A 20,395-nucleotide genomic window follows, 5' to 3' on the forward strand; every position below is an offset into this window, starting at 1 on the left:
TGGTTTGTTAAAAAGAAATAGAAAATTAGTTTACTGATGGTGCCCATTTTACCCTTTCAGCTGACTGAACATGCTTCACATGATCCAGTATAGGGTGCTATGCAAGGCAGCATGGTGTTCACTTTCTTTCTTTCTAACAACAGGGGACTCAAACATGACATGATCCACCATCTGAGCAAAAGTCACCTAAGTGGGCTCCAAAGTCCATGTCACAGTGGACCTTTCATACAGCACACATTTTGAATTACATCCTAATAACGGCACCATAGTTGCAAGATTAACATGTCTTTTATTCATAATCAAAAATGTCAATGTTATCTTCTTGATGAACAGCCAAAGAACTCCGCTATTGCTACTTTCACTATTAACAATGGCCAAATTCAAAAATATGTAAGAGTATTTTGTCAAAACGTAATTTATAGAAGATAAATTGAAATCTTTCAGTATAGATTTGATGTGCAAGGAGAAAAAAATGAGGCAGAAACAGATTCACAACATTCACTTCAGCGAGAGACGAGTTTCATTAAAGCAGATTACTGTGAGAAGTGAATGTTGACTGAGGTCAGTCGTCTTCAATAAGCAGGCTGAAGAAAGACACTGAATCTCTGTCTGTACTGTGTGCTTCGAACTGGAGAGAGGTAGTTTGTGTGGATCATACCATCATCACTCATACTCACAAATATACCATTGGATCATTCATCTCCAAACTAAGTGTTATTTTAGTACACCCAGTGTTTCTATTAATAATAGGTGAGTCTCTATAATCGCTTTGCTTCTGTACAGACACGTCGGGGTAACTTTTTACTCTTTGTATTCCCCCTCTCGGCTCCCCTCTCTTCGCAAGTGGTTCGCTCCTCGCTCCAGCTGATCGGCCCAGGATCCCCGGTGCTTCTGTCCGTCGTCGCGTCTGACGGCTCGGGCGTCTTAATGTAGACCGAAAACTGCACTAATTTTACGGAGTCAGTGGCCGCTCGTGTCGGCAAGCCGTTCATCTTTCACCGGAACCCCTACGGATTATTTCGTCCGGTTATTGACTGTGTATCTGTCAAAGCCAGGGGGATCTAAAAGGCAAACAGCGAGGCCCTCACTCCATCCACGGATTCACCTGCTACGCGGAGAGAGACCGACACGGGAGACCGACATGGGGGACACGGGGAGCGAGGGCAGCAAGCCTCCGAGTAACGTTAACGTTATACCCCCGCGCTGCCCCTGTGGCTTTTGGGGGTAAGCCAAAAAAAACCCAAACAAAACAAACATCCTCGTTGTTTCTGCTTTGTGAACGCTTTCTCTCTCCGGCGACGGCTAGCAGAGTCGGTAGCCACTAGCATTAGCAGCTCAAACAGGGATGAGCTGCTCCTCTTGTTATTACCCCCTCCCCATTGTTTTGTAGCATTAGCTGCTCGCTAACTCCCGTTGGCCTCGGTAACCCTTCCCCGGACCGGGAGGAAAGCAGGGTCGAGGTGCGGGATAAAACCCTCCAGGTAGCGTGACAGGTGCGACAGTGAGCGTTAAAACAGGGGAGCTAATGTGTTAAGTTCATACAGCCAGGCAGCTGGTTAAGAGATATCACAGCGAGCAGCTCCTTCACAAGCCGATCAGTGCTGAGCACCAGATATGCTGCTCAGACTGAGCGCACGTTGACACAACATGTTTGTTATTTTATTTATTTTCTCAGCACATTGATCCCAATGAGATCATTTGATTTGTGATTGTGTTGGCCAAGGCCAAACAACTTTGTCCAGCTCAGCAAAGCCATACGAGTCACCCCCCCCCCCCCCCAATGGCATTTAGCACACCTTTAACTCTAGTTATGTACCAAAAAAACAGAAAGTCTATACATAAAGTTGCCTGAAAGATTTAAAATAAAAACACATTTATATTCCCCTGTCCGTATTTGTATAATTTTAACTTTAGTTTTGTTTTGTATTGAGGATAGTTTTAGTTCATATGTAATTAGAATTAAAAATAAATCTATCTAGAATTTTAGAAATATAAAAATATTTCCCAATATTAAAACGTTGACATACTTTTCAACGCGATTCCATCATTATTTACACTTGAACTTTAGTTGTGCTTGAAACTTTTTAGTTTATATGTTATGAGTTTGAAAAGATTTGATAAAACTACTAGAAACGACTAACTGTAAATCTAATTTTTCTTGTGTCTATCATTACTACAAAACCACATCTGGTCTTTAAAGTGCACAATTCACTCACTCGGTGTAGCTATTATATATATTATTGTTTTGGGGGCAGTCATGGCCCGGAGGTTACAGAAGCGAGTCTGACTTCAGAGACCTGTGGGTTCAAATCCCACTGTGGCTCTGTCAGCTCGAACACCTCCCTTGTCACTGCACTGTGGCAGCCCACTGCTTCCAGCATGGGTAGACACGGTTTACTATGGATATGTACATAAATAAGTAAGTATGCTTCCTTGCAAGATGGCATTTGTTTCCCATTGTGATAAGCTTGGAAACAATACAGTACAATAAAATGACTATTTTCTCTGAAGCAAATGTATTATTGATATTATCGTGGGCAAACATATTTTAGCAGGTTCCTAATGGGACTTTTTGCACTACAGTTTCATCATTTTCAACATCTTGTTTGATGGCATTTGATTTGCCACATTTTCACATTCACTTTAAGATACACATCTAATTAGCTTCTTGAAGATCTTTCAGTATCCTGCTGTGGCAATGGACACCTTTTTTTTGTTTGTTTGTTTGTTTTGTGTATTCTTTTGTTCTGGGGGTGGGGTTATAGAGTGTAGTGTCATACAGTATTTGTATATTTGACCAGAATTGATTCTAGATGAAAGTTGGACATATTGATGTCTGAGCTCTTTGGTATGTTAAATTGATCATTGATTTTGTTAGTCATGTACTGGACTCAATGTAAGCTGACATTGATCACAGTGTGCATCAGTAACCACAGCAATATGACTGGAGGATATGGTTCCCAGTCTGACATGTGGTCCACCCTTTTAGATCTTCTATCTTTACACGGATAAGCTGGTTTAGAAATGCTTTTGGTGGAAGTATTACTGTCTCAAGGACACACACAAGACAAGTTGTCTCCTCATTTTCAGGTTCTCGCAGCCACAGCCAAAAATCAAGCATCCTTGAAATGTGAAGGTCAAACTGAACTTTCCTTCTGTCCCCAAAAATGATCAAGTGGCCACACAGAGTGAAGGTCTTTCACTCAAATGGGCCTTTTGATCACCCATAAATATATGTGTACCTAAGAAAATTTAAAAAGTTTCAGTGAAAAAAATACTTCTACTCTTTAATATACAATTATTTATTTTTACAAAATTATGTTAATTATGACCATTAGTTGGAAAATAAGATAAACATCAGATATTTTGAGATACTGTACTTTTGATTTTCATGACTTAAAGTATCAAATTATGAAGAATTAAACCAGAATATATAGACGTTTCACAGATGAAGCATATTATGTGGAATAATTAACTTTTTTTGTAATATTTTTGCGATGCAACTGAATTATGTAAATCCAGATCATTGGCATAGGCCACTATTCTACCTCCCACCCTCCCAACACACATGCCTGAAACTCCTAAGAGAAAGTGCATTTATGACTAGCGGTCGTTTTAGTTTTTTGAAGTAAGTGTCTTATCACGTGCAACATTTTGCAAAGATGTGACGTAAACCCTTGTTCCTCTATTTGTTGTGTCCTCCTGACACAGCTGTCTCAAAGTGATCCTCTTGCCTGAGAGGAAAGGAGAATATTTAGCTTTTTTTGTGATATTTGAAATGTGTGTCTGAGCCATCCAAGTACTTCAGGCAGGGTTTAGTTTAAATGTTTTCATTTTGGCTCATTTGAGTGAGCTTCTCATTTAAAATGTAGCACAGTGCATTTTAGATATCTGACAACATCTTGATCAGGTCATCCTAATTGTTAAATGTACTTGCATCACATTTCCTCTCATTGTCCTTGTCCCATCTCAGTGGCTAAAGTTAATCACATTTGTGCCATATCTAAGAAATCCAAAATATACTGTTCTATAATATACTAGGGATGTCTGTTGTCACATGGTTGTGAATTGTCTCATTGTGGGATTGCACATTTTAAGCTAAAGATAATGCCACGATTGCCCATCTTTTGTCTGAGATAGGTAACGTATAACCACCTTTAGTCATAACTTCGTTGAAAACATAATTTCTTTTTCATACTTCCGAAGTGACCAGAAGTATAATGTTGCGAATAATGAGATGTTTTGGTGGAATTGCAGAGGTGGTGTGAGTTAAGTAATTGCTTGATCAGTTAGTAGAATAAGTAGCATTCTATTACTAGTCATAGTAAAAACATTTTTGATCAGTGTAAATATTAAAGAGGTTGCAGTACAGAAGGAAGATGGTAAATTAGCAAAATCCTCTCTTGCGTTTACATTTGCATTGTCAGAACATTAACTCCTGCTGCTGGATGTCGACGTTCACCATGTTTCAGGTTACTTCTTGACTGAAAAGTGTAAGAAAAATGCTTACTGGCTTTCTCTCATACACTAATAAGCCTGTTGTAATAAAACTATCCTGATCAATGGTCTTTTGGCAGTATAAAACTATTTGGAAAACCCTGGGTAATATTTATTGAGCTAAAATATTGAAGTCCCTTTAGATGATATGTAAGCTTGGAAACAGTTTCTCTCAGAAAATTGGTTAATTTGGTGTCATAAAAGTTGCCATTTTAGATCTTTGTAAGATGAATGAACTTGTAATGTAGGCAGAGCAACCTGTAAGCCCACCAAAATAGCAGAGTTGTCCAAATGTAGATTTGCAGCGAGTTATCCTTCCTTTTCCTGTTGCTATTTTATTCCCTATTACTCCAGATAGATCACCATTACAGAAAAAAGCAAGTGAACATTGAAAGCAGGTGAAAAAACATCAGTGAGCATTTCCTATAATATTACTGCTGTCTGAGTTCATTTTATTTCAATTTCAGTCACATTCTTAAACATTTATCACCTATCTAATCCTTCACTTCTTTGTGCCACTCAAACTGAATCACCAAGCTGTCAGACCACCTCTTCCTGTCTCTTCCAATCAGATATTCTCATTAGTGACAGCGGTGGGCCAACTATGAGACAGACAAGTTGGGTGCACTCTTCTCAGACTCCACTCAGTGTAGCAATGCTTGAGTCTTCTCTGCATGTTATTTTCTCACCCTTCCTCATCCCTTTTTATTTCCATAATGAATCTGTGGTTTGATTACCTCTGTTTTCTAGGGCGATAACAGGATGTGACTTGCTGTTTACGTGGTGTTGATTTCCTCCCTCCCTGTGTCTGATTAAGTTTCTTCAACTTCTCACTTCTTCCTTTCCCTTTCAAACCCAAAATGACACTCTACAAGACTGACAGACAACCCTGAGGTGGACTACAGCTGACCCTACATCTAGAAATGGGGACAAAGGTGTGCAACGATGCGCCCAAAATAAATAGAATGTGACTGATCGCAGCGACCGTCACGCTTGATAAACAGACAGTAAGGGCTGGAGAGGAAATGAGAGAAGCTTTCACCGTGGAAAGGCAGAGCCATCTGTTGTGAAAGAGCTGTGCCACCAAATCAGCAAGGTGTCGGTGATCAACTCCATCACGACAATTTTTTTGTGATGGTGGAGCAATCTTTATTTGTGCTCAGGAAATATAACAAAGCATATGGAAACGTTTGGAATATCTCATTAAAACTGTGACTTAATGTAAAGAGCTCCTGCTGTTTCTAAACAGAGGAAATTGTTAATGATTTTCATTTCAGCAGCAATTTTGGGGACAATTATCACATCAGTTTAATTGTTGTCATCTTGACCATAGAAGTGTTGTAATTGCTGTGTTCCAGCAGTTTGCAAATTGAGCCTATTTGGTTCTTTATGTCAGGTTTTAAACACTTGTGAGTGTCCTAATGCTGCTGACAGAATCTGGCATTTGTGCTTCTCATAACCAGAACCAGACCAATTATGATATTTAGAAAATTCCCAAGGCAGAGAAATAAATGTTTGTGTCCGTCTAGTATTCATAATAGTGGATTTTTCAGACATTTGCTGTGCCACAGTGCAGTCACACATCGGTAACCTGAGCGTCACTGTATAAAATCAGCAAAACTGAAGAACTGCCAGATATTGAAAGTTCAAGGTATTTTGGGAAAAAAGACATTTTCTATGAGAAATTTTACAGCCATAATAACAAACTAAATTAATTTATTCTTGGAATAATAGGTTTGACCCCACTGTTTTTGCACCATGCAAGCTCACTGTTTCACAAACTGCCATAACAATTCCATTTGAACAGTATTATAGGATCTGGAGTTTAGGACTTACACCCAGGACGGGTCCACCTCCAAAGAGACTCCATTGTCCTGTTGTGGCCCATGAAGGACAAGGGGAACACCAGCTCTAGAGAAGGATTATCACATTACTTAAGAAATTAAAAGTAGGCACGCACCGATCCACATTTGTTCACTTTCAATCCAATTCCGATACCTGGATTTGGATATCTGCCGATACTGATACTATTCCGATACCAGAGCTCTGTTTGCTTTATTATTATTATCATCATTATTGTTGATTTTATATGAGGCTGTAATAAACTCCTCTCTCCAGGCAAGTATAAAATGTAGGAATATATGCATGTATTCTCCCAAAAGGCATCTTGAGGTTAGTACAAGGTCAGAAAAGGAAGCAATACAAACTATTTTGGTTCAGTTTGGACAATGTGGGGGTCTGCGTGATGTCATCATCTCATAATAAAGTTGTTATATCTTTATAACCTCACAATCACTTTATTAATCCCTGGGGAAATTCTTTAGCACTGCAGCACAAACAGCAATGTTTCCAGCACTAACGCAGCACAAACGATTGGCACTATTTTCACAGTGTTTTGCATGGAGTAGGACGCAGCTTCACGGAGGTGTGAATTGCCTGCTGACAGCGTGGAGGAGCTGTTTTTCATTGTTGTGATGTCGCTGGCAGTTCTGCTCTCCTTGGCGAGCTGGCGCTTTAAAACGGTGACGTCTGGCAGCAGAGCGCCCGCCTCGCTGTACAACTTTGCAAACATCCACATTTCTGTCTTGCTTTGCGGTGTTTTGAGCGTAAAATCCGTCCAAACAGCGGCATGTTGTCATGAGAAGTTGGATTGCCGCAGTGCTGCTACGTTAGCCTGCTCGCTGGCTGCAAACTCTGGCGCGGATTTCCTGACTCATTACTCAGTGTCTCATTGGGACCCGCCTCCGTTCAGGAAATCCATTCCACATTTTGGAGCCAGTGAACAGCGGGCGGCAGGGAATACACTTGAGTCATTTCAGCAGACAGTAACGCAATGTTGTAAATCTTCTTGGAGATATTCTTGGCGAGTGACTTCTCTGTCGACTAAACAGAGATTTTATTTAGGACTGTTAAAAAAAAACAAAAAAACGGCCAACATTTAGTAGACTTTTTAGTCATGTAACATCCCACTCACTTCCTGAAGCATTTACCTTCAACAAAGTTGGGGGTCATTGTCATGAGGGGGGCTCAGTTGGTAGATTGGGTCTTTCAGGCCCTGTTTACGCAACAACAAATACGAGTGTATTGGCAAAACTTTCTTCATTTTTGTGGCATCCATATACACGACACCAGTGTGTGGGTCCACTGCATCTGTGACGTTTTTATACCGGCTCCCAAGGTGGAATGTTTCTATCATGGTCGCGATTCCCTACCGCAGAGACTGCCGGAGGTGGCAGAGGGCTGCTCATGCGCATGTAAACAAACATGGCAGCCCCTTTAGATGAGACTCACCCCTGACAGCAGCCAATTCATCATCAGTCTATATGAATGTCGGGTAATCTCGATTTTGTTCACGTTTAAAGCCTATAGTTCTCTGCACACGTCTGTGTGGTTTCATTACAAAAACAAGCAACAGCGCCTTCCCGTGGCCCGGCATACCAACGACATCGTTGTCAGCGTGTCTGCTGCTGCAGTGTAAATGCAACGCTTTTTTTTTTTTAAGGATTAGATGTTGTTACATGAAATGTTGTTGTGTAAACAGGGCCTCAATCACAAAGCTGCTGATTCCATCACACATGTCCCCCCTGTTCATGTGTCTTAAGTGTCCTAGAGCAGGAACCTCAAATTGCTGGCATGTCAGCCACCTCCATCTTTGTGTGAATAGCTGAATGTGACTAAAGCTTTGGGTACTGCTAAATTAGTGGAAAATAAATAAATGTCTCGAAAATAAAACGATTTTGAATAGAGATAACTTTACCTTAAAGATAGAATTCTTTGAGCCATATTCCTCTATGGAAGTTTGTAATGAGGTAAAATGTATAACCTGCAACAGATTTATTAATTCAGGTCAAAACAGTATCGAGCAATTTGTTGACGAAAAGGGACAGAAATTGGTCAAATCAGAGTCTCAACAACATCTACATTTTGAACAAACAGAGGAATGCATACCTCAAAATATCACCTTGCCCAGTTGAAAAAAGCTGTGTTGTAAGGTAGTACTTGTCTACTTTTTAAAATGCAGCCATTACACAGGAACTTTGAACCTGGCTCTATCAGTTCTTTATTCCATCCATCCACCGTCTATACTGCTTTATAAAACGTGGGTTTGATAGGAGAGATCCCAGCTGACTCTGGGTGAATGCAGGGAACACTCTGGTCAGGCCACCGGTCCGTCACAGGGCAAACACAGAGACAGTCATGTCAGACACTCGCAAACAACCACAAATACATATCTTGGACTGTGGGAAGAATCCAGAACACCCTGAGAAAATCCACGGAGAACAAGCTGTCGTTTGTTCACCAGCCTGCAGTTTAGAACATGTTCTTGTAGTTTTGTTACAGGAATATCTTCAGTTGTGTGAACATGTTTGCTTGTTTGAGACTTTGCAGTTTGAGTGCTTGCTGAATGAAAATGTGACACTTGGATGATTGGATTATAAAAGTCCTTCAATGCATTATATAAATGTATATTGTTTGGACTATAACTTTTGTTTTATCTCTGAATATCTTCAATGATATGATGTGAGTTGCTGAAGCTCAAAACAGAAGTCACAACTGAGTACATTTATCCCTTTATTTAGACTACTACATATGCCTTGACAGTCTCATACTGAAGCATTCTGGGATCCTCTGAATGATTTAAAACTAAAGCCTGTTTCTCAATCCTTCTCTTGAATGTTTCCTTACCAAGCACCCAAATGAAAAATGAGCTCTCACCTTGCCACTCGGGGCCATTGAAACACCTTGTTATGTTTTTTGTGCTGTGTGAATACCTACCAGTAAAAAGCGCTCACACATTCTTGCATCTGCATGTTAATATTATTTTCTTCAAGCTTATGTGAACATTAGATGAATGAAATTTGATTTAAATAACACTTGTAATTCCTCTCTTCTCCCCAGGTCGAGCAAAACCAAGAATCTCTGCTCAAAATGCTTTGCAGGTAAATGAACATTGCGCTCTGTGTTCTGGTGGTGTGAGGGTCAAAGATTTGCTCCACTGTATCTCCTCTGCAAAGACTTTGAAGTGACATAAAGTAGAGATAGATGTCAGCGGGGGTAAACTCCGGGATAAGAACGAGTGCTTGTTTCACCTTGAACTCTTTATTCTAGAGATTGTTATGGAATTCTTAAAAACATTGTTTGCTCAAGCTTATTGTATACCGTTATTGTATCCACCTGCAATTTAACTTAGTGACTGCTTATAAAAAGTGTCCCAACTTAATGCCATTTGTTACCAATAAACTAACAGTAGTAAAAACATTTCCTCAGCTACACATCCCGTCAACATCTCTCCATGCACAGAGCAATCTTCCTTATTTAAACATTCAATTTTGCCTAATTTGATATAATATCAGTCTCTCTTTTTTAACTGCTGAAGAAATTATTCGGTCTTGATTGCCTTTTCTCTTTTCTAAAATTCGGTCTGAATCCATCTTCCCGTCTCACTCAGACTACAATCTGTCTGAATAAGTGTGATAAATATGAAGAGGAAGCTCTGCTTCTTTTGGCTGCTCCCTTCAGAGGTCGCCAGAGTGCATCCTCTGCCCCTATCTCACAGTACCCGCTGCTTCCAAGTATCTCCATGTCCTCCTTCACCACGTCCATAAATCTTCTTTTATGTCTCCCTCTTCTCCTGCCTGGCAGCGCCATCTCCATCATACTTTATCCAATATATCCTCTATCTCTCAGCACATGTCCAAACCATCTCAACTTGGCCTCCAGGTTCATTTTGACTTTAGCCGTCCCTCTGATCTGTTCATCTTTAATTTTATACATCCTGATCTCTCTGTTTTTTCATAAAATATCAACAATATTCCTCTGGTGCACTATAATCATTTAAAAAAAAAAAAAAAAAAGCGCTTCTATGCCACACTTTATTGAGCTGCCGCGCGTTACCTTCATGTACTACAAACAATGATGGATCCACTAAAATATATACACATTTAAAATGTGCTGTGGCTTTTCTTTTCCAGATATTCAGAAAAAGCAGCCAAATGATGATTGTGCCCCAAAGTCCTCTCCGAGCTCCAGCAGCAGTCAAGCAGACATCTTCTGTAATGAAACAAACAGCAGCATTAGTCAGATGTCAATGCCTAATGCATCAGAAGACCCTTTGCCTGCAGAGACTGGAGGGACATCTGTACCTGTTCAAGACGGTAAGACAGTAAAGCATGAAGGGGCATGTATTTGGCTCTGGAGCTGAGTGTTCCTAACTTAGGATATAATAACAAAGTAATATGGTGTGCTGCTTGCAATCTTTTGCTTACTGTACAGGTTAAAATGCACACTTGTTATTGTTGTCAAAACTAGAATATTTCACTTTTACTGAAGTGCTTCTTACCATTGAAGTTTGCTACTAGCCTTAGCCAGCTGAAGCAGCAGCTGCAGTGCCCCTGCCAGGGCTATATCTGTCCTCATGGCACAGATAGAGAGAATGATAGGAAAGGGTATCTGTTCAGAAGTGAAGGTTTTAAGAGGACACCTACAATTGCCAGGGCATCAGTCATTGCTGGAAAGTGACAAGGTTATTTTCAGAGGCTGACCGAGGACAGGACAATAGAGTGGCCACCAAATGCATGTGGATAAATGGATAAAACAAGTTTTCAGACTGATCTGATCCAACAGGAAATTTGCTAAAATACTGAAGTGCATGATTGTCCATGCTTTGGCAGATTTTTTATTTATTTTTTTACTCTAAGGTCGCACCTCTATGCACTTACTTTTAACTCAAATTGAACACATGTTCACTTACTGATGTACCACCAATTATAACAAATGCATGTCCATTCAAAGTATGACGAGACAAATAAGACAGATGCTACAATATACATGCTTTTTTTTTTTTAATATGGTGAGCTTTGCTAAATTATCAGATCAGCTTAATGCGAGCAAAGATCATCTTTCCGCAGTATTCACTAGTATGGTTTTATCTAAATCTATATTACCCACTGTAATTTCCGAGCTATAAGCTGCTACATTTTTCACATGCTTTGACAACGGCGCAGCTAATTTCAAAATTTTCACGGGTTCACAAACTTCATGCCACCGATACATGGGTGATGCATTCAGGTACATCACGTAACTCTGAACAGCTGTGCTTCGTGGCAGACCAGTCATTCTCCTCAGGAAAATCGTTCCACCTCAAAATCGCAATCAGCAAATAACCGATAAAAGTACTTTATCAACAAAGATCAAACCCTCAATGTTTGTGTATTTTTCCAGTAATTCACTTGCTTTCTCTCTCTCTCTCTCTCTCTCTCTCTCTCTCTCTCTCTCTCTCTCTCTCTCTCTCTCTCTCTCTCTCTCTCTCTCTCTCTCTCTCTCTCTCTCTCTCTCTCTCTCTCTCTCCCCCCCCCCCCCCCCCCCGCCTCCCCTCCGCGGCCCCACCACAGAAGCCCTGTTTACAACACAAAAAAAAAAATCGCAATCCCACAGTGAAATTCATGACCTGTTACAAAGTGGACACCTGTGGCTTGCAGACATGTGTGGCCTATGTGTGCAATTGTTTTTTTTCTTTTTAAATTAGGTGGGTGCAGCTTATATTCATTCAGGTGCGCACAATAGTCCGCGTATTAATATATATAAATGTTTCACCATATTCAGGGTAAAAGTAGTATGACTTGTCGTAGTATTTAAAAAAATGTATACATCTCTCACAGCATAATAAAGGATTTGTCACACTCTCGTCATGGTCTTTTCATCCTGCTACCCTGTGAAAAATGGTACCTGTTTGGTAGCAGAGAGTCAGATTTTCACAATTATAATCTCTGGGTGTTTCAGGATGACCAAGTACCTCAATTCAACAACGTTTTCTTTCTTCTGAATGGTTTCTCTATTTAACAATACTACTGTTGTGAGTGCAGATTGTATAGTGTTTGTAGGTACCTGCCTTGTTTTGACTTTTTATACCATTTAAAATAGTCTTCACTTGTTTATTAGAGGAATAATATCTTGTTATGGGAACTAAGATCTCTGCACATTCTGATTTACCAGTGTCCTCTTTCATGTCCCCGCTTCCTTTATTTTGCTGACCTCATCCCTCTTTCTTTCCAGGAGCATCTGCTACAGACAGCGTCTTGAGCTCACTATCCACTCCCACAAAACGTTCATTTGAGTCAGGTATGTCTCAGCTGTCCCTCTTCAAGGTCTGTTCTGTGTTTTGCATTGCATGCTTGTCATGCTCACTTAAAGAGAACACACAAGCATCACAGTGCTGAATTGATCCTAAATGGTGAGGTTAATTGTTCTTCAAGGGAAACCAGTTGAGGAAAGGACATTGGAGATCTAACAGAGCGTGTCTGCTGCAATGTGGGCATGTGAAGGCTGAGCAAATAGACCAAAGATGGCAAATATAAATAGAAAGATCATGTAGACTTTCAGTCAATATTCAAAAGCTTAGAAAAGCCTTAATGAAGAGAGAACTGTCGCTCTGTGGTCAGCATCATCACACCACAACACAACAATTGCATTCTATAGATTTAAACAAAACAAAAAGAAAAAGGCTTGAATAATGAAAGGGGAACCAGGTCACAGTCACGCGCTCAGGCCAAGCTCAAACATGTGCATGTATGGTGTAGAGCTGGTGCAAGCAACAGCGGCATCAACAGCATTGATTCAAACCGGCTGAATGAGAAGAGAAAAATAACTGGAGAGTCTCACCGCGTGTGGATTTTCCTTCATTGTGATTTCACCCTGAGGTGACACAACCTGCTGCATGACCTGAGACAAGTGTGGTGTGGGCACGGCTCGGCAGCGGTGCACGGACACGTTGATCTCTCGTCCAAATGCAGAGGAATCATTTGAGAGGCACCTGCACGCACAGCACCATTTAAGCCTTTTGCTGTAAACTGGCCGACCTGAACATACAGTAGCACTTACCCAATTAGCTATGGACTTACTGCGTATGTGCTTATTTTAAATATGATTTTCATATGTTTTATAGTTTTTCATTCCAAGTCTACTATTTTGATAGTTTTATATATTTTTTTCAAATACATTTGATTTAAAACATATATATTTCTGACTTGCCCCCACGTTAATCGCAGCTCTAGGATAACAAAAGGCGGTTAAAAGCAATGGTTTTCAGTTTTGTTTAACATACATGTTGTTGCACATGCACAGACACAGAAGCTGAAAGAAAGGGATCGACATAGCAGGCTGGGGGGAATCAGACAGCTAAGCTTGGCCTAGTTCTCAGAGATTTATTGAGCGCTGATCTGCATTTCGGCCGGGCCAGGGGAAAAAGTCTGCGGGATTGATGAGAAAAGCTGAGTTGAATTTCTAGCCAACCAGCAGAAGCTCGCTACATACCCCTGCTGTCTCAGAGGCTAGGCTGCATGCAATGTAATGCAGGAGAGCTATTAATCGACCTTTATTTTACACAAAGAGGAGTTTTGTCCCAGTGTGACGACATCTGCTTTCTACCAGTAATGGGCCAGATTGAATCTGAGAAAACAGTTTATGGTTTGACGTTTTCACTTCAAATTCTTATCAAAGCTGGAACGGAGGGATTGATTCCTACTAAAAATGTATGCACGCACACAAGGTGGCTTGTATACAAAAAAAATAAAGAAATTGACAAACCTTTCACATACACTTCTGAAAATAATTCTATATACATCACAGGCTTCCTGAAAATATTCACTAGTAGATAACCCTTATAATCTTGTTCACTGCGGGCCCAAATTCATCCACAGCACATCTTCCTGGATTTTTACTTGGTGGTCGTTGCACCCAGTATATTCACTTTGAATAATGCATGTCAGACTTTCCTTGATTCATCTCCATTCTACATCCGAGCACCATCCGAACATGGTAACAGCTGCAGGGCATTCCACATCTGACCACAACTGTCAGCTCCAGTCTGGCCGCCTCTCGACTCCCATGTTGGGAAATGAGATGATGAGACGGCACCGATGGGGGGAAAAACAAATAGCATGATTTCTGAGTTGTTTGCCTGTTATGTATGTTAGAATTCAAATGTGGACCGGATGGTGGCAAGTTCCGTCTTTCCTCTCAGCCACTTAACCCAGCGTGTTCCCTGTGTCAGCTCCTGACATCAGACCACTACAGCTGACAGTAGTATGCTCTGGTAAAGCTCATGGATCATTTATTTTATTTTCCTTTGAGCACCTTTGTGTTGCATTAAAGATTGAGTGATTAGATTGAAGTTGTAAAATGTGCTATATAATTTAAAGATATGTTTCTATTTGCCATACCCATGGGTTTTACAAGCCTGGATTACATGCATACACACCATAAAACTTTGTTGGTCTGAAAGCCCTTTGTATCATTACCACTTTTGAATGTACGATCGGTCTATGTCACTTGTGAGAAAAATATGTGCAGTTTGTCACGAATAGCCCCCCCCCCCCCCCTTTTTTTGTGCTTATGCATCTAAAGCCTCAGAGTCGGAAAGTGACGTTTCACCGGAGAAGCGAATGAGAGTGGGTGAGGACCAAGAGGGTGAGGAGTCTTCGTCGTCATCATTGCCCGCTTCATCGCCATCCTCGTCTCGCAGCGGCTCCAAACAGCGGAGCCGCAAACGTTGCCATCGCTGCCAAACCAAACTGGAGCTGGTACAGCAAGAGCTGGGTTCCTGTCGCTGTGGTATGACCATACACCTCTCTACTTAACATCCATTAAGATCTGTGTGGAGAGACAGACTCACTCGCATGCTAGAGGAAATGCATTATTTATACATTTGGTAGGATGTGATTATTATTACTTATGTGACTTCCAGGCAAACATTGTAATATGTGACTATAGCATCGGCCTCACAAGAACCCGATTTTCTATCATTTTTCCCCCCATTCTTTTAAGAATTTTCCATCTAGCGTGGAGAAGTGTTACTATTACTTGTGTATGTGTTTATGCGTCGACGGAAACGTCGATGACTAGAGTGCTTTTGTGAGCCTTGAGGGACCGATGCAGAAAGTCTGAATGTTTCACATGGCACATAAAACATAAGCCAATTACTACCAACACTAATGCAGTTTAAACCAATACTTGGCACGCTAATGAACTTGTTTGCATACAAATTAAAGTACTTAAAAAGTCACAGCTCTTCACTGCTTAAAGACCAATCTGCTTAAACCAATGCAATAATTTCTAAATTGGAAATTGACTTGCCTTTTTTTTTTTTTTTTTTCCACCAGGCACTGCTTAATGCATGAGCCATCCATCCTTAATAGTCCAATGCTTACTATGAAAACATGCTTTTTACCGGGGAAATGACGGCAATTATAGTGATTTCTGACTATTGCAGTAATTGCAGATTACGTTGCTAATGGTTCTGCAGAACGCGCCACAGTTTAAGCCAAGAAGGTCTGATAATGAGTTGAAAGCATGAATGCTTTTCAGATTGTAAATGAGGGAGAAAAGATCATTTCAGCGGGTAATGTGATCCATTGTTGTCCCACACGGGGGACTTGCTGTCGCACAGTGCCTCTAATATTCTAAGTGTTGGTATAACACTGAATAAAGGGACATAATTAGGAGTTGATCAAGTGCTCTACATTTTCATTACGACCCAACAAAGACTATACCTATTCGCATCCACCTTTCTCAGATGTTCTGATTGAAGGTCACCTTTCCCACCACAAGCACAGTATTTTGAATCTTTGTTATGAATGTGCCTGTATGGCCATTGTTTTACTTTGTTCCAACTCAGAAGGATCAACCAGTGGATGTGAGCAGACTTGGGTCGCAAGACCAAAGTTAATGATGTTGTGGGCTTAATGACCTCACTCGAAAATCAGAAAATAAGCTGTAACAAAGTAAGTAAACTATATTTTGGTTATATACAGCACAATATAATGACCATTGGGCTGTAATGTGTTTGCCCTTGTACAGTAAGTGGTGAGAGCCACTGTTAATAAATGTTGTCACTTCAATAACTGGTATCTCATTGACTCATCAGTCTCCTGAACCCGAGTCACAGTGGCTGTGTTAGGAAGTGCATCTGCCAGGAGAAAGAGGGGTCAAGGGCATTCAAAGGTCAGGTGGGAGGAGCAGGTGCAACCAGAACTAGTTGAGGGAAGAGGAATCAACTGTGGACACTGGAGGCGGTAGAAGACTATTTGAACAGCAAACATCTGAGGGGCTCAGCAGAGTGGCACTGCTGGGAGCCCATGCATGTGTCCAGGTCACGTTACCACAATTTGAAAATCTTAAAGACAGCAGTTGAATTCATTGTTTTGTTTTTTTTTTACTTTCTTTCTTTCATAATTTTTTTTCATGAAAGTACATTTCATGTCTTCATATAAAATGGTTCTACAGAACTTGTAAAAGGTGGGGCCGTCTTATAATTAGTTGTCTGATGTTTGGATATGATTAAGGCTTTGCTTTGCACAGCATTTGTGTGTTACTCTTTTCACTGAAACGTGTCATTTTTAACCAGTAGGTAGAATGAATCTGTTTGAGCTTTCATTTTCTATTGACTATATTTAACCAAAAGTCTCAATGACTCATCCGAATCCTTCCCATTGACGTCTGAAAATAATTTCATTCACCTTTTAGGTAAAAAGAAATGTCCGATGGTGAGATTTCTTTTTAAAGAAAAGTGGTAAATTGGTGTTCTCTGATAAGGAGTGCTGCGTTTCATGTTGCGAAACCTCCCCTCCGTCGTGGCACTGTAATCATATAGGTTTTAATTGCATGGCAACCAGATGTCAAACTGGGCTTTGAATCACCACTTATTGAACGCCAGTCGTGTTATTATGTGTAGTAATGAATGAATTTGAGACGATGAGGGCTAACGAGCTTCTCTGAGCCTAACGAGCCTCCAACCGAGGCACGGTCTTTTGTTAGAAGTGCTTCAGTGCAGACAGAGTCGGTGAGAGAGATGAGTCGTCTGCTGAAAGGAGTCAAAAGAGGAGGACCAGAAATGCTACAACGGGGCTCTATAACGCCGCCATAGCACGTACCGGCCCCTTTTAACTGTCTCATTATTTGATTTTTAGATTTTTAATAACTTTTTTTTTTTGGCATTGAAAGCTATTGTCACCTACTGTGTTTTGTTTTGTTGTTTTGTTTTTTTTAATTCACAGTTTGTATCCTGTTACCCTTCTTTACAAGTGAAGTGAACCACAAATATATATATATATATATATATATATATATATATATATATATATATATGTATATATATATTTTTTTTTTCACGTTTTGCATTAATCGTTATCTTACTGGCTGCAGTGAACATATATTGAACCCAGCAGATTAATGACTCTCTGTCTCCCTCCCGCCCTGCAGGTTATGTCTTCTGTATGCTCCACCGGCTTCCAGAGCAACATGACTGTCTGTTTGACCACCTGGGTCGCGGGCGTCAGGAGGCCGTGCTCAAGATGGTGAAGCTGGACCGCAAGGTGGGCCGCTCATGCCAGCGCATCGGGGAGGAGTGCTCTTGAGCTGCCGCCCCACTTTCCAGAAGAATCTCTGTGTTCAGATGGCGTCTCAGCACCAACAGGGATATGATTTTTTTTTTTTGTTTTTGTCAATTAGATTTTTCAAGATTTTTGTGGGTTTTTTGGATACAAATCTTTGCCCTTTTCTTTTTAACTTATGCTTAAATTCCACTATTACCCACATCCTGGGCGTTTTCTGCTTCTGTTCGGCTTTAATCATATCCCTACTGCTAAGATGCCTTTTGCGGGGGGGAAAAAAAAGAGCAAACCCAGGAATTATGGAACAATAAAGAGCAAAGGAAATATTCGATTTCTTCACTTTTTTTGCAAGCTCTTGATTACACAGGTCCGAATGGAGTGAGAATGAATAATAGCGACAAAAAGGAAAAATGCAACGCTTTATACAAATGTTTGTCTTGGAAGCCAGACTATACTCTTTACCTCAGAAAAGAAAAGGAAAAAAAAATAAAAAATCATCAGAACGATGATGTGAAGGATAAGAACGAAACACTTATCCTTCATCTCCACTTGGGCTTTGGCGCCGTTTTTAGACTGTGCTCTTTACCTCAGAATCAGAGCAGAGCTGCTTTGTACTCTGCGCCAAGCATGGACTTTGTGAAGCAAACAAGCCAGCCTCTGTTGAAGTCAGTGTCTTACCCCCAGGCCGTCCAACACTGATTATCCTAAACCTTTAGAAACACAAATACACACCTGTTAATCATCCACCTCAGGATATCGGAGCTCAAGCTCTTCTCCTTCTCTGCATCCTCCCACCAACTTGGATCCCTCTCTTCTGCTCTACGGGACACTATTGACTCCATTTTCTTTAAGATTGTCGTGAAGATATTTCTGGCTGTGTGCGTTAATGTTCACATTTTGCAGTGTGCCGAGCGCAGACACACAAGTTGGTGGCGAGAACAGTGATGTGGTTGTCCTCGGATTACACACAGACTTGTCTTCAATGTTGGGATCTGACTGAAGAAGGCTTGCTTTGTTGCATATTTTCTCTGTCTTCCTCTTTTTTGCCCGTCTTTATCTCCTTATTCTCTACAAACCTTCCACATGATGACATTTCCTCTTCACCCCCTCAGTCTAATTCAGTGTGGCTGTTGTGAGCTGGATGTAGACAAACGTCAGGAAAACATTCACTGGACTTTGAGGGACGTCGTGCTTTTGATTTTGTGACCGGACCTGGAAAGCCTGTGTTGTCATACAGCACTACACTTTACTGCAAAATACACACAGTCTGACTCTTGTGTTATTCCATGTGTTCAGCTGTTGTTCACACTGAGCACAAACAGGTAAAATCAAACATTGCTGTACACTTTGAGTTTGGACTGAAGCTGTCAAAGCAAACTCAGAGGCTCCTGTTCAGGATTGTGATAGGCCTTTATTTCAGTGATCCACATTTTAAAGTAACTGTTGGTGCCAGCTTTGAATCAACTCAATGTCTATAGGGTTTTTTTTTCTTTTCTTCTTTCCCCAACATTATAATACCCCCGACTACATGCTTTGGTTTCCAGATAGCATGATGAGGCCACATGCATTTTTCTCCTCTTTCCTTTCACTTTACTTTTCTCATCTTTCCTTGTATTGATTGCTCCATTTCTTGCCCTCTGTCTCGCTTCCTCCCTCTTTGTTGTTTTACTTTAGATGAGGGAATAAGGCCGGGGTGAGCAGAGAGCTGAAAGTCGAAATCAGCAAATAATTACCTTGAAGCATTTTCCTGATGGACGGTGGAAGGACTGAACAGAAAATGCATAATGGATGAATATTGTGTATCTTAAAGAAACCTTATTTAACCTCTTTTGTGTTTCAGACTTACTTACAATTAAGTGGAGAGCTGCGTTTTTGGTTGTATTGTGGTTGGAGAAATGGGACGCTGAATGTGGAAAATTCTATATTTTTGTTTCTCTTGCTTTTTGTTTTGCTTCCCCTTTGCAAGTTTTTGTTTCTTTTACTGAGAAAGAATAAACTGGATTAGAAAAAGTGCGAACATCTCTTGTATTTCATGACACGTTGGATGAAAAGAGGCTTTAGACAGCTTAGCAATCCAATATTTTTCATCTATCAAAGTTGTAACCGCAGAAGAATGCATGAAGGCAATGATGGCTCGAGCTCTTGGTTACAACTCAGTGGTGTATTTTATGTTAGCCAGAGATTCTTTTCAGATGACCATATTATTGTTCAAGGATTGATCTGGGGGCACTTGTTCAAGCCGTCATGTCACTACTGCAAATTTTCTTTCCATTCTGAACGACAAACAAACCAACCAACCAAAAAGTCAAACGACTGACACTTCAGTGACTCGTCACCACCACTGACTATACAACAGTGGGAGTCTTTTAGGCTGGATTTCACACTTGAAGGAATTCTGTATATGGGAGTTTGTATGTGTTTGGAATAAATGAATACAAGAGTCAAGGCTGCAACATATTACTGGCTCACATCCTGCCAGTTATGCAGCGATATCAATATTTTTTTTACAATTC

The 20,395-nt window shown here is 40.6% G+C and overlaps 1 protein-coding gene across 2 annotated transcripts; it reads left to right on the forward strand.

Annotated features, from left to right (window-relative positions):
* The first annotated feature begins 832 nt into the window (after positions 1–832).
* On the forward strand, positions 833–19,897 carry LOC308126377 (AN1-type zinc finger protein 3 homolog). 2 transcript variants are annotated; one of them, XM_080490728.1, is made up of 7 exons: positions 861–1,224; positions 9,397–9,437; positions 10,470–10,652; positions 12,550–12,615; positions 14,899–15,105; positions 16,169–16,274; positions 17,752–19,895. In XM_080490728.1, the coding sequence occupies exons 1-6, from the start codon at positions 1,142–1,144 to the stop codon at positions 16,234–16,236; spliced, it is 648 nt and encodes a 215-aa protein (XP_080346854.1). In that variant the 5' UTR covers positions 861–1,141; the 3' UTR covers positions 16,237–16,274; positions 17,752–19,895. The 2 variants fall into 2 exon arrangements, with proteins under 2 accessions (XP_080346853.1, XP_080346854.1); XM_080490727.1 differs by lacking the exon at positions 16,169–16,274 and having other exon boundaries at positions 833–1,224; positions 17,752–19,897.
* The last annotated feature ends 498 nt before the right edge of the window (positions 19,898–20,395 follow it).

Source organism: Lipophrys pholis, assembly GCF_963383615.2.
Source record: "Lipophrys pholis genome assembly, chromosome: 2".
NCBI classification, from domain to species: domain Eukaryota; kingdom Metazoa; phylum Chordata; class Actinopteri; order Blenniiformes; family Blenniidae; genus Lipophrys; species Lipophrys pholis.

Coding starts and splice junctions, on each gene's coding strand:
- LOC308126377 (XM_080490727.1), top strand. CDS start 1,142: ATGGGGGACACGGGGAGCGAGGGCAGCAAGCCTCCGAGTAACGTTAAC. Junction 9,438..10,469: donor CTGCTCAAAATGCTTTGCAG/GTAAATGAACAT, acceptor TTTCTTTTCCAG/ATATTCAGAAAAAGCAGCCA. Junction 10,653..12,549: donor ATCTGTACCTGTTCAAGACG/GTAAGACAGTAA, acceptor CTTTCTTTCCAG/GAGCATCTGCTACAGACAGC.